The sequence below is a fragment of the Petaurus breviceps genome, unplaced genomic scaffold (genome assembly GCF_028583685.1).
Source record: "Petaurus breviceps papuanus isolate PSGF00001 unplaced genomic scaffold, PetGlider_PUasm1.0 551, whole genome shotgun sequence".
Taxonomy (NCBI): domain Eukaryota; kingdom Metazoa; phylum Chordata; class Mammalia; order Diprotodontia; family Petauridae; genus Petaurus; species Petaurus breviceps.
This window is the reverse complement of record NW_027186372.1, coordinates 36,810,178-36,824,796: the sequence shown is the minus strand read 5'-3', so window position 1 is coordinate 36,824,796 and position 14,619 is coordinate 36,810,178. Positions and strand designations below refer to the sequence as shown.

General features: G+C 42.2%; 1 protein-coding gene across 2 annotated transcripts in view; it reads right to left on the bottom strand.

Annotated features, from left to right (window-relative positions):
• Positions 1 to 14,619, bottom strand: part of PPP2R2B (protein phosphatase 2 regulatory subunit Bbeta) — a 465,622-nt gene that overhangs the window by 291,785 nt on the left and 159,218 nt on the right. The window contains exon 1 of one of the 2 annotated variants that reach the window (XM_069102660.1): positions 1,276 to 2,110. The exons of the other annotated variant lie outside the window; for it this stretch is intronic. Within the exon in view, the coding sequence (XP_068958761.1) occupies positions 1,276 to 1,345 (70 nt within the window). The 5' untranslated portion in view covers positions 1,346 to 2,110. Of the gene's footprint in view, positions 1 to 1,275; positions 2,111 to 14,619 lie in introns of those variants that run through there. 2 annotated transcript variants of the gene reach the window in all.

Here is a 14,619-nt window from a genome sequence, read left to right as displayed (position 1 = left end):
CTCTCTCTCTCTCTCTCTCTCTCTCTCTCTCTCTCTCTCTCCCCCTCCCTCCCCCAACTCCTTCATTTTACGGATGATGAGAATAAGAAGAAAAAAGGCCCCAGAGAGTAAGAGGCTTACTTAAGATCACGTGGCTAGTAAGTGACAAAGCTGGTACAAGAACCCAGGTCTCCTGACTCCAAGTCTAATATTCTCTCTACCTTACCAAGGATCAGACCCAGGGTCTACTGAGTCCCAGTCCAATCAGTGCTCTACAGTGCAGACTGCTTGAGGCATGCAGCAGTGAGAAAAGGAAAGATGATGATGGTTTCTGCTCCCTAGTGATCTATATTCAGCATCCATAGGTTTTAGGTCATAGGAATGGAAATGAAAAACAGCAATGGAAAAGTTTTGGATTTAGGAAAAGCTCCACACACCAAAGAATACTGAAAATCCACCTGCTGGCTCTGCCTGCCTGCTTAAGGATTTAGGTTAATCCAAGAACAAGCTGAGTGAGGAAGCAAAGACAATTTTCTCCTCCTGGCAAAGCTCTGCTGTTGAGCACACTTCCTTCCTGCTGGCTGTTGATTCAGCAGAAACTGCCGCTGCAGAATTCATAGCCATAATTTTTAAGGCCAGCTGATTGTCTTCCTGGCCCCACGTGTTAGACTAGGACTCACCACCTACATCTATGTCCCCCATACCCTAACCACTCCATAGCCCTTGTTTGCCAAGGGTCTTTCTTTGCGTGACTGATTGCCAACCCAGGTATCCATCGGTCTGAGAAATAAACCGGCAGGAAATGAAACCCTGCCCTCCACAGAACGGCTAAGGCATGCACCATCATTCTGCTGCCTTTCAGAGCTTCTCACCCACCCACTCCTCAATTCAACCTCCGAAGCCTGGTCACCTTAAGTGGGACAGCAACTTGATTCCCAGGAATCATTTTCTACCTAGGAAATGACCCTCAAGATCCGGCCCCCTCTTCGGGCCTTTAACTCAGACGTACTCCTGGTCCACCTGCTGCTCCAAACCGGAGCTCTCCAGGCAGGCCCTGGATGGCCAAAGCGGCGCCAAGATCGCTGACATGGCAGGGGAGCCTGCAGGCGGAGCCCACAGTTCCCCGCACTCCCTTCTCCAACCCAACCCTGAGCTGCTGGGCAATGAGCTCTCCTGGCACGATGCTTAATACCTTCCTGCCCCCTGTACCACCAACTCTGCTTTCCAGAATGCTTGCACCCCGCAAGTTCCTCTTGGTGAAGGCCCCAGGGGGTTAAATGCGGCGGGAGGCATTACCTTCGGTCGCATAGCTGTGATCGCGCAGGAAACTGTTGTTGATTTTGCGGGTATCAATGTCCTCCTCCATTGACAGCAGGGTTACTTGTGTGGAAACTAAAAGCCAGCAGACAAGTATCCATGATCTCTCCCCGCCGCCAGCCTCAGAGGAGAGGGGGACAGGGTCGGAGCAGGGAGCACAGCATAGTCCTTCCCTGAGAGGAGGAGCAGAAGGAAGGGAAGCGGAGGAGAGAAGAAATCGAGATGTCACCTCCTACACCCGCGGTTTTCAATGCTGCTTCAGCTAGTACCGCCACCGCTTCCTAGGGATTCAACTGCCAGAGATGCTGCAGCAGCCTCTGCTGCCCTGGTGCAAGAGGGATGTGTTGAGCCCGGCAGGGTCTGGTCCAGCCCAGGAAGGAGATGCTCAGAGTAGGCAGGAGCTCCCGCGCTGGGGAGATAGATGCCCAACAGGTTCCCCCCTCGCTGGCAGCCACTCCAAAGACACTACACACCCCCCCTTCGGAAAGCGTCCAGCGACAAAATGGTGTCTTTCTGGATCGGGACTCCCTCCGGTGGAGAGGTGGACTGGGAGGACGGAAGCTCGCCCCGACACGCCACTCCACGCCACGCCACGCCACGCAGAGAGAGGGTCTAGGTCTCTGCTACTGGTGGGTGGCTCTGGCTGGGCGGTGATACAGAAACCGGCTGGGGCTGGGAGAGGGGGCTGGCCGCTGCGGCCGGGCTGGCGTGCGGGCGGGTGCACACACTCACACCCACACGCGTGCGCTCACAGCTGCTGCTGCTGCCGCTGCCACTGCCGCCACCGCTGCCTCTGCTCTCTGCTGTAGCAGCTATCGTCTCCCCAACTGCTGCAGGAGGCGGCTGCCGGGGCGCTGTACTGGAGGCTGGTGCATTAAGAGCCAGGCTCCTCCCCTACAGCTTGCCTCTGTCCAACCGCGTCAGCAGCCGGGGCAACTCTTCCCGCAGTGGCGATGGCAGCTCCTTCCTGCTGCAGTGGAGCAGAGCAAGGCAACGCGCGATCCCCCACACCGCCAACACCTGGCAAAGCCGCGGCGCCAGGCTCGCCAGGTTACTCAGAGCAGCAGTGGGCTTTGCCAACCCTACTCTCTTCCAAACAGCTTCTTCCAGGTCTAGGATACCAAGGGTCGTGGTTTGAGGCGTGACTGAGGGAACACACCCCCAAGCCCCTATATGGAAGGATTTCCCGAGGGTCGTATAGACGGCTCCATCCTCCAAGGACTCGGGACTTTGGAGGGTGAGATTAGAAGGAGGGATAAAGGGAAGAGATTGTCTTTTAGGTCGGTGGGAAGCCTACTTTAGTTCCCTTTCCTATTCTGGTTCCCCTTTGCAGCCTGTTTCTGGCACACCTTGGTGCAGCTGAGGCTTATGTCCCTAAATTTGTCGGGGGAGTCAGGCACGCCAGAGTGGTAAACCACAGAGTAAAAGATAAGCCTTCAAGCAACGGTCTGGGCTCAGAGAGGATTAGTAAGTGTGGCACCTCCCTTCCTATCAGAAGCAAAGGATATACAATTCCAAAGGAATTGCACTCCCCAAGTGTAGAAAGGCACAGTCTCTCTGTGTCTTTCCCGGCAAATGGAAAAACTGTACAGTGAACTGCAAATCTGATGAGAAAACGTCAGCACGCCCAGTCCCTGGAATTTTCTCCAAGCTGGAAAATTGCTTCAGCTTTTTACTTGCTTGGCCTTTATACACACAACCTTCCAAGAATCATTTGAATTTCCTCTAGGCAGGGAACGCCCTTTGAAGTGTACGGAAGTTGTACACCCAGTGAGATGCATTGCAATCCAGTGGGGATTCTGAGCGGCTCAATTAAAAAGACAGCCTGCTATTCCTGATGTCTTTCTTAGACCCTTCAGAATGCCTTCTTTTATTAGGAAGAAAATATTTATGGCATTTCTTTCCATTTTCCTTTTGCAAACCAACCATGCATTTGAAACAAACTGTGATAATTACCTCCATCATATAGTCCTGCCCAGATATGAAGAATAAATATCATCTGAAAACAATATGGGGGGAAAACAGTTTTACTTTTTTTTTTTTCTTCTGTTTCAGGTATTCATTTCAGTGGGTGTCACCACAGGGAGAGACATCAGCAAACGTCTTGCTCAGTTAAGCTCCACAAGTTTAGCTAAATGAGCCCAGGGAGACCTGTCAGTTAATTATACACATACAATGCATCAGCTAACACAATTTAGAAAGTATTTGAAGTTCGAAAAAAATGGCGAAAACAAGTTCTAAACTGACGTTGGGAATTGCCACTTGATTTTAATGAAGAATAAATGTTCCTAGCAGATGGAAACTTATGTATTTTGATTCCCCCAGAAAAAAAAATGCACATAGCCTCAAGCTGAATCTAGCAAACTATGTGAAAAACCCAGTATCTTCTTTGGAAGAAGAGTTTGGAAATGTGCCCTCAAATGACTTAGGAAGGGAAAGATCAGCTTCCCTGTGATTCTGTTTTATCTGCATGTGATGGAAAACTCCAGATGCCTGGAATGCTACTTAAAAGTACATTTATGAAATGTCTGGGTTTTTTGTTTGTTTGTTTTACTAGGCCTGTGATTTCATCCATGTGGGGTGTTCCTGGTAAGGGACTTCCTTTACCAATATAGAGCTATGCCTTCTCTTTAACTTCTTCTTCTTGTTCAGCTATGTCAACATTTCGTGACCCCATTTGGGTTTTCTTGGCAAAAAAAAAAAGAAAATACTAGAGTGATTTGCCATTTCCTTCTCCAGATCACTTTATAGATGAAAAACTGAGGCAAACAGGGTTAAATGACTTGCCCAGGGTCACATAACTATTACGTGTCTGAGGCCAGATTTTAACCCAGGTCTTTCTGACTCCAAGGCTAGATCTTTATCCAAAGATATGCAGGACACAGGAGAGATTTAGGCCAGTTCAGATATTAAAGTTATCTTGGCAGCATAGTCTACTGGGAAAGCCCTGGATTTAGAATGAGAAGACCTGAGTGTGAATGCCCTGCCCAGGTTTTTGTTAAGTGTGTGACCCTGTAGAAGTCACTTAACCTCACCTACATATTCAACAAGTAAGAAACCAAGGAGAGCAGCTACAACACAGAAAGGAGAGACTCATAGAAATTCACTGGGGACAAAATAATGATAAATAATGATAATCTTCAATTAAAAAGAAATGGTCATAGACAAACACACTAAGTATGGGTAGTATGCAGAATGGTTCTTACACACTGACCTCACAGGTAGCACTGAGAATTGAGAGGATGAGACAGATGACTGGACAAAGACTCTGTTGGTGGTTTTTTTTTGGAGGGGAGAAGGCAAGGCAATTGGGGTTAAATGACTTGCTCAAGGTCACACAGTTAGTAAGTGTGTCAAGTGTCTGAGGTCAGATTTGAACTCAGGTCCTTCTGACTCCAGGGCCAGTACTCTATTCACTGTGCCACCTAGTTGCCCCTGAACAAAGACTCTGGAAGCTTATACCTAACTCAGAAGGAAAAGCTAAGGACTAATAGCATTATATATTTAGAAGATATAGTTTGTGGGGGGAAAATTCAGAAAAGGGAGGATGTATGATGAGAAAACATTTTGGTGAAGATAAAAAGAAGCAGAAAAAAAATATTATCTCTGGAATATATTGCAAACCACTCAGACAGGAGGAGGAAATAGATGAACAGTTTGTGAAACATATCATGAGTCTGGAATAATGTCATGTAATGATGGAGATTTCAATTATTTACATTTCTGCTGGAGCTCTGTCAGAAGGAGAGCAGCTAATAATTTTGTAACTTGCTTTAATTGATCATTTTGTCCTTTTAAAGGAACCAATTTGGGAAATGAATGAAAGATGGTTTATTAAACCTTCACTGCTTACTGAGTGCTAAACACTGGGATAATCCCTGAGGATGTTAAAAATGCACAAAAGAGCAACACAAACAGAGCTCCTGCCTGTCAGAGTCTTACATTCTAATACTGAATCGGGGTGGGTAGTGGATGGGGGTAGAGAGGGTACCTTCCCTGGCAAAGGTGCATCCAGAAGATGGCCTGAGAGTAGGGACAGAGATGGCTACTTCAGATTGGATTCTTACTCACACAGAGGAGCTTGTTTCTAGAAGTAGCATTGCAAAGGGAGAAGTGACCTAGAATCTGTGATAGAAGAAAGAAATCTGGTCCATAGTATGACATCCATCTTTTATTTGGGCACAGCAGATTTCAATGTCCAGAAAAAGACTAGGTGGGATCCCATAGATTAAAATTCTCCAAGGAAAAGTAGCCCCAGAATGCAAAGTTCTTGAGGCTGAAATTTTCAAGACAAGAATTTAGAAAAAATTCTTGATGAGGAAAAGGGGAGAGTTGTCAAAAGAGACTAATGTGACTGCACAAATACACATATGACATATTATATGTGTGTATAAGTATACACACACACACACATATATATATATGTACACATCTATATTAAGATGGAGACAAAAGTAGATTCTTTTCTCATGAATGCCATAATCAAGGAAACCCTTGGCACTTCTATATCTGAACTTGCAGCCAGAAAGACTTGGATTAGAATCTCACCTAGGACACCTATGAGCTTTGTGATACTGAGAAAACCACTTAATCTTTCTATGTCTCCTTTATGTCATGACATGAAAACAGTGAGAAACTCCTGTCTGACAGAGCTGTTATGAGGATAAAATGAGCATATAAAGTACTTTGCAAACCTTAAAGTGCTATATAAATGCCAGCTGTTATTATTATTCTCATTAGTTTATTCTCATAAAAATTTTGTGGAGATAAAAAAATAGACATGCTGATTGATAGCTATTAACAATGTATTGTAATTTTCATAGTAATAACATCTAAGATGTTTTCTAAAGTATTTGCTATCCTCCTTTTTCTTTCATATATTTTCTTAATACATCCCACAACACCATAAAAATTTGTCACCTCCAACACAAATCTCTTCTGTGTATACTTGGTTCAGCCCCAATGCTCTTCCTGTCTCACAGAGCTTCCTAGATAAAATCCATAATCACTTAAATGAGATTGGCCTTATCCACACAGGAAAAAAATCCAGCTGGATAAAGTCTTCCAGTTGTCCAGACAATGATATGCAGTTGAATGGACAGCCCCAAGAGCTGGTTTATCACTATAGCTATCTTGGGTCTAGAATTGAATGTGAGAAAAAGAACAGGCTGGATTGCATTTAGAAAATGGCACAATGCTTTTAATGATCCCATGTTTCTCTCTGGAACAAACATCCAGCTTTTAAATAGCAGTATTCTCCTAGTAATGCTACATGGCAGCAAGTTAGTCTGAAAAGATTAAGAGATGAGAGTCTGAAGAATTGAAGCTGGGAATCCCACAAACAGCAATGGAGGGAAGCATGATGAGGAGAAACAGTCTGCTGGTCATGACCAATAAAGATCTGCACACCAGTAGAAGTATTAAAGACTAACAAAGAGGTATGTAACCAGAAAAGGAGATGGGCCAATAATGTAATAAGAAAGAAGAATAATATCTTTTGTGGTCCTTTGTTGTACATAATGTTAAGCGATGTCATAGAAAGACCCTAGCCCAGTGTCACATTCCTTGTAGGGAATTTCTGGGAGTTAGAGTCACAAAGGATGAGAAGGTATAGCCAGACTGTGACCTGCACAATTGTGGGGTTGTACCCACATTGGTGAAATAAAGGATCCATGAAGGAGTTAAGCAGTTGGATGCTGGCATATGTTCAACAACTGACTTTAAAAAAAGTAGATACAATCCTCTTAAGCTTGATTAGCATTATTAACATTTTCTCCCTCACTTTCTTAAGTCCAGACAATCGATAACACTATAAATCAATCCTTGATTTGTAGCATTTGTCAATTTCCAAGCTATAAACACTCATGATGAAAATGTAATAATCAAGCTGGTTCCAGCACACCCCTGGAATTAAGGTGAGAGAACTGAAACCCAAGATAGGCAGGAAGATTGTAAGTGAGGTTAAACTTGAACTTTAGGGGTGCTACTCCTCAGGTTATTAAAAGGACAACTCAAAGTTATTGCTGAGCCTCTGGCAGTGATCTCTGAATGATTGTGGAAAATGGGATTGCTGCCAGAGTATTGGAAAAGAAAAAAAAAAGATGTTATCCTGATTTTCAAAAAAGGGAAGAAAGAATTTTTAACTAACTTCCATTAATATTGACTTGGCAAAAATTTAGAAGTGGTTATTAAAGGGATGATTAATGAACATTCAAAAAAGGGTTATTACAAAGCGTCCATACAATTGTACATTTGGTTTACCTAGAAAAGATGAAGAAATATGAGGTAGACATTATAGTGCATGTAAGTGTATTTGAAAATACTTGGATGTTCAGACTCAAGAGTAGCCACTAACAAATAGTTCAGTGTCAGATAGGAAGGAGGTCTCTGGTGGAGTACACTAGAGATCCATGCTTGGTCTTAGGCTTATTTTTTTTTTGAGGCAATCAGGGTTAAGTGACTTGCCCAGGGTCATACAGCTAGTAAGTATCTGAGGTTGCATTTGAACTCAGATCCTCCTGACTCCAGCACTGGTGCTCTATCCACTGCCCCAGCCTTATGCTTTTTTAATATCTTTTATAAATCACTTAGATAGAGGCTTAGATGGAATTTTTAACAAACTTGCAGATGATACTAGAAAGATAAAAAGTTCAAAATGCTAGCTAACACATTAGATGATGGAATCAAGATAAGAAAAGATTCCAACAGCCTAGAACATGAGGCTAAATCTAATGAGAGAAAGGTAAGGATAAATGTAAAGTTCATTCTTGGGTTCAAAGATTGACTTCACAAGTATATAGTGAGTGACAGATGACTAGATAGCCATTCATCTGGAAAAGATCTGGAGGTTTTGGGGGACTTCAAGAGCAGTATGAGTCACCAGAGCAATATGACAGCTATAAAAGCTGATGGGAAGTTAAACTGTGTCGAGAGGCATGGTTTCAGGACCACTTAACAGCCCTGCTGCATTCTGCTCTAGTCAGAACTGTGTTTAATTCTACTGTGAAGGACATTGCTAAATTAGAGAGTATCTCTCCCAAGGAGGGCACTCAGGTTAGTCTCAACTTCATACCACACAGGAACTGGGGATGCTTAGACTGGGAAAGAGAAGACTTCCAAGAAGGGACAGGAGGAAAGAAGATGAGAGCTGACTTCGGGTATCTGATGAGCTTTCATGTGCAAGAGGGATTAGATTTTTCCCCCCTTTTTCCCCCTGAGGGTTGAACTAGGAACACTGGCTAGAAGTAGCAGAGAGGGAGATTTAAGGCCCATGAAAAGAAAACTCTCCTGACAAATAAAGTTGTACAAAAATGGAAGAGACTGCCTTAGGAGGCGGTAGGCTCCCTGTCCAAGGTCTTAAAAGAAGACTGTGTGTCTTCTTTTAGGTATAGGAGATTCTTCTTCAGGTACTAGTAAATATTATTAATAATAGCTAGTGGTTACATCAGGCAGCTAGGTGGTGCAGTGGATACAGTGCCAGGCCTGGAGTCAGGAAGATCCGAGTTCAAATCTTCCCTCAGACACTAGTTGTGTGACCCTGGGCAAGTCACTTAACCCTGTTTGCCTCAGTTTCCTCACCTATAAAATGTTCCAGAGAAGGAAATGGTAAAATCACTCCAAGAAAATCCCAAATGGGGTCACAAAAAGTTGGACACAACTAAACAACAACAACAGAAGTGGTTACATTACACTTTAAGGTTTGCAGTTCCTTTCTGCATGTCATCTCATTTGAGTCTTACAATGTCCCTGTCAAGTAGGTGCTTTTTATTATGCCCATTTTTACAAATAAGGAGACTAAGACTGAGAAAAGTTAAGTGACTTGCCCAGAATCACACAGCTGTTAAGTACCTGAGGCAGGATTCAAGCTCAGGTATTTCTGACATTCCTTTCAGTGCTCTGTCCGCCATAGCTATCATCTAAGTTGGACCAGATGCCTCTAAGGTCTATTCTGATGTTGAGATTCTGTGTTTCTGTGATCCTCTCCCCACTTCCCCCACAGGAAAAGAAAATGAGGCCCAGAGAAGTAGAATCAGCTTGTTTAATTTTTAAACACAGTCTTACCAATAAAAAAGAAATAGCACGGTGTAGTAGATTTGGGATGAGGAAGACCCAGGTTCAAATCTTACCTTAGACACTAGCTGTATCAGCTCACTTGACTCCCCTGTGGCTGTTTCCTAATGATGTATATAAAATGAGAGGGTTGTGGTTGAGGTCTTCTAGCTTTAAAATCTGATAATCAGATGACCTCTCGAGAGCCTACTCAGATTTGTGATTCTGATTCTAACTTGTATATTCTACAAAATACAGTATGGGATGTATCATCATTTACTAAGAACAAATAACCTTCAAGATAGGCAACCCCCAAATCCACCCACATTTAAGCTCATTACCTGCCATGAGTTTCACAGGTTACCTGGTTGCTATATATATATATCCAAAATAATTTGTGTATGTGACGTGGTGTAAAGATACCAACAAAAATTCAGAGGCTCACGAATTTAAAGCTAGATGGCAACTCATGTTTTGGGTGAGGCAGCTGAGACCTAGGTTAAGTGATTTGCCCAGGATCATACTGGAAGTAAATGTCTAAGGCATCATTTTGCTGGTCTCCCTGACTTCACATCCAGCACTATGGCTACTACATTATGCAGACACACATGGCCAGAAAAGTCAGGGTTCTGGCCACATAGCAAAAGCAAGGCACTCTTCAGTTTTGTATATGACATAGTCCTCATAGAGGGCAGCAAGGCAGTGCAGTGGATAGAGAGCTGGGCCTGGAGTCAGGAAGACTCATCTTCCTGAGTTCAAATCTGATCTTAGACACTTACTAGCTATGTGACCCTGGGCGAGTCACTTAACCCTGTTTTCCTTAGTTTCCTCATCTGTAAAATGAACTGGAAAAGGCGAACCACTCCAATATCTTTGCCAAGAAAAACCCCAAATGGGGTCAACAAAGAGTCAGACATGACTAAAACGACTAAAGAACAACAGCAAGAAACTCCTCACAACCTCTGGATGACCTGAGTACTACCGTGGTATTCATGAAATGAATTATAGGAAGGCCTGTGGTGTATCCTTTAGAGAGGATTCATGGAAGAACATCAGAAGGACCTACACAGAATGAGAATTTATGAATGAGCTGTGATCTGCACTGGTAATGGGAGCACTTATTTTAGGGACACAATAAAGCACAAGAAATAATGAAATATAAGTATCTCATACATACCAGGTCAGATCCTGACACCCCTGACTTAGCTGAAATTCCTACTTTACTCTTAATTTTAAGTCTTCACTAAGATTTAAGACTTCACTCAATTTTTCTTGAACAACATTTGGGAAACTACAGAATACTAATAGCCACCCTTCAACATTCCCTCTATTTTGTTCCACTTCTTTCCCAGTGGATGCATTACCACCTCCAACACTTCTCCTAAATTACTTCAGGTAATACTTGTCTTTCCCATATTTCCACCAGTTCCAGAAATCCTACCTCCACCTTAAAGTCTTCCCAGGGTAGCCCATGTGAGTTCTAAGGATCTTTATCCCAACTTACAACCCCACTGATGAGTCAGGTCCCCAGAGTGTGGCTACATCTCCCCCTCAGGGTTCTAATGGCAACCCTGAGGGGGTCAAGGATGATGCTCTAATGCCGTCATCTTGATCTCACACCAAATGGGGCTTCCTTCCAAAATTCAATTTAAAAGGGGGATATTTACTAACATACTATAGTAAGAACAGTTGTTATAAAACATCCCTTCAAAATTCTGTTATGCATTCTGCCAAAAAGTATTTCCATTCAGGGAAAAATAGGCTGGAGCTTTAAGGAGCCTATGGGGCAAAAGGGTAATTCATGGCTCCTAGTTGCTAGAAATGTTCTTCTTCCATTAGTAAGGTTCTCAGGAAGTTCTCCTTAAGCATGATGAATCTGTGTCCACCTGCCCTTGGTTCCTTGTGTAGATGCTGCCATCAGTTGATCCAGGGATACTGCTAGGACACTGAAAGAAATATGACAATTTAAAATCCTTTGGATCCTCCAGCCAAAGTGGGGCATGGAGGGAGGACACCTAGACAGGGTGTGGATATCAGTCATCTACTTACCTCTCTCCCCACATCAGGAAGTCCCTTCTTAGGGAATTTGCTGAATGATACACTCATTCCAATCTTTCAAATGACTGAACTTGAAAGGTTTATAAATGAATGTATAGCCCCCTGATCTGTGGCCAAGTTTCTCAATTATTTGAAGAGGATTTCAGTTTGAAGGTCGATTTCCATGTAGGCGGAAGTCTTTATGAATTATTGAGACACGTCCTCACTTGGGGGGTTGGTGACAAGGAACAAGACTAGAGTTCTCAGAAGATGGTGGGTTCTGCTTGACTCCTTCTAGTTTGGTCATGAAACCTTTAATCAATTTGTGAACTAGTACTTTGCATGAAAGCCATATACACTACAGAAACAAATTAAAATCCTCAATTGTCACAACTCTATTACTATGTGTCCAGTTATGCCACTGATAACATGGCTAATCAAGTATAAAAGCTCAGAAGATTAAATGCCCAGATTAAAAGCATAAGGTGCTCCGGGTGGGGCGGGGGGAGGGGAGAAGGCACAGAGGGGGAGCCAAAGTAGAGGAAAGAAGACTTGGCATGAGCTCTCCCCAAAACCCCTCCAAAACAATGACTCAAAAACATATTCTGGAGAGGCAGAACCCACAAAAGGACAAGGTAAAACAAGTTTTCCAGCCCAAGACAACTTAGAAAGTCAGCAGGAAAGGTCTCTTGCACTGGAGTAAGAGTAGAACACAGTCCAGCACAGGTCATGCTCCAGCAAACCAGCAGCAGGCCTTGGGGGCGACCAATTCAATGATAGCAGTGTCAGTTTCCAGAGCTCTCAGCTCACAAACAGTAAGGCGATCAGAGAACTGGTCAGAAGGAAAATACAGGGATCCATTTGCTGGCACTGGAGGCAGGACTCTGTTGCATGCCCATACTTGGATCTGGGTCGCAGTCCTTGGTCTCAGTTCCAGGGTGAGGCGGAGCACTAGTGCGCCAGAGCTTGCAGCTGCAAGGGAGCTGACCCTGGTCACAGTTCCAGGGCAGAAAAGAGCGCTTGTGGTTGCTTACAGGCCGGGAGAGTCATAAGCACACTTCTCCCTAGATCAAACCACCTTGGAAGATCTGAAAACTTACATGTTCAAAAAAAAAACAAAACCCTGAAGTTTGGGGCAGTGTCCCCTCCACTCCAGAAATAGAGCCCCGCTTTAGCATAGAGTTAAAAATCAAGAAATAGGCTAGAAAAATGGAAAAACAGCAGAAAAGAATCCTGACTATAGAAAGTTACCCTGGTGAAAGGGAAGATCAAAATACAAACTCAGAAGAAGACAACAAAGTCAAAACTGCTGTATCCAAAGCCTCAAAAAAAATACTATTTTATCTACATTACATACTGTATCTTATATGATTTGTCTATATACATATAGAATGTATATATTTATAGCTATAGAGAAACCTATCTAAACTTTATTGTGGACTTTGTGGGGGAGGGACCAGGGGGCTGGAAAAATATGAACAAAGTGAAAAAGTACACAGCAGAGAACAAAAGAAAACTCACAAAGAAGCAGAGAAAAGATGGACAGTTCTCAACACTATGAGTATTATTTATCATATAGGCTTCCTTGAAATGAAAATTTATTGTTGCATATTTTAAATCCTCTCTTACATTCTCTATGTACACGATGTATTTGTTTTCTCTTTCTAACTTTGTATTTAAGTCCCAATATTTATGTTTATGATATGTTTTTGTTTCTTTTCTCTATTTGTATTCTGATGTTTGAGTCTAAAACAAAATTTTGGGAAAAAAAGAAAAATATTAATTTGTCTCAGGCCATGGAAGAGCTCAAAAAGGATTTTAAAAATCAAGTAAGGGGCAGCTAGGTGGCACAGTGAATAGAGCACTGGTACTCGAGTTAGGAGGACCTGAGTTCAAATCCGAACTCAGACATTTAACATTTACTAGCTGTATGACTTTGGGCAAGTCAATTAACCCCAACTGCCCTGCCTTCCCCTCCAAAAAGTTAAAAAAAATCAAGTAAGACATGTAGAGGAAAATTTGGGAAGAAAAATGAGAGTGATGCAAGAAAATAATGAAAAAAGAGTCAACAACTTGGTAAAGAGTAACAAAAAGTATTGAAGAAAATATCTTAAAAAACAGAATAGGCCAAATGATAAAAGAGGCACAAAAATCCAATGAAGGGAAAACTGTCTTGATCAAATAAAAAAGAGGTACAAATAAAACTCCTTAAAAAGTAGAATTAGCCAAATTAGAAAAGGAGATACAAAATGTCCCTGAAGAAAATAATTCCTTAAAAAATAGATTGGTCAGATGGGAAAAGAGGTACAAAAGCTCATCAAAAAAAAAATGACTCCTTAAAAAATTAGAATTTGGCAAGTGGAAACTGATGACTTTATGAGAAATCAAGAAACAATAAAAGAAAACCAAAAGAATAAACAAAAAGAAGAAAATGTGGAATATATCTCATTGGAAAAACAATTGATCTGGAAAATAGACCCAGGAGAGATAATTAAGAATTATTGGACTACCTGAAAGCCATGGTCAAAAAAAGAGGCTAGATAGCATCTTTCAAGAAATTACCAAGGAAAACTGCCCGTGATATTCTAGAACTGGAAGGTAAAATAAAAACTGAAAGAATCTACTGATCATCTCTTAAAATAGATCCCAAAATGAAAACTTCCAGGGATATTAAAGCCAAATTCCAGAGCTCCCAGGTCAAGGAGAAAAATCACCTATCCAGAAAAAAAGTGAATATCATCTTTCAGTGGGAAAAATGGACCTTCAGTAAAATAGAGAATTTTCAAACATTCCTGATTAAAAGACCAGAGATGAATAGAAATTTGACTTTAAAATATAAGATTCAAGAGAAGTATAAAAAGGAAAACAGTAAAGAGAAATTATAATGGATTCAAAAAAGTTGAATTGTTTACATTCCTATGCAGGAAAACGATATTTGTAACTCCTAAAAACTTTTCTTATTGTTAGGGTAGTTAATAGTATATATAAACAAAGGGCACACTGTGAGTTGAATTTGAGGGGATGATTATGGGAATGCACTGGGAGAAGGGGAAAGGGAGAGATAGAATGGGGGTAAATTGTCTGCATGAAAAGAGCTTTTAGAGTGAAAGGGAAGATAGGGAAAGTGGGTTATAGACAGCAGGTGAACCTTATTGTCATTAGAATTAGCTCAAAGAGGAAAAAAACATACACACTTAATTGGGTATAGAAATCTGTCTTACCATACAGAAAAGTAGG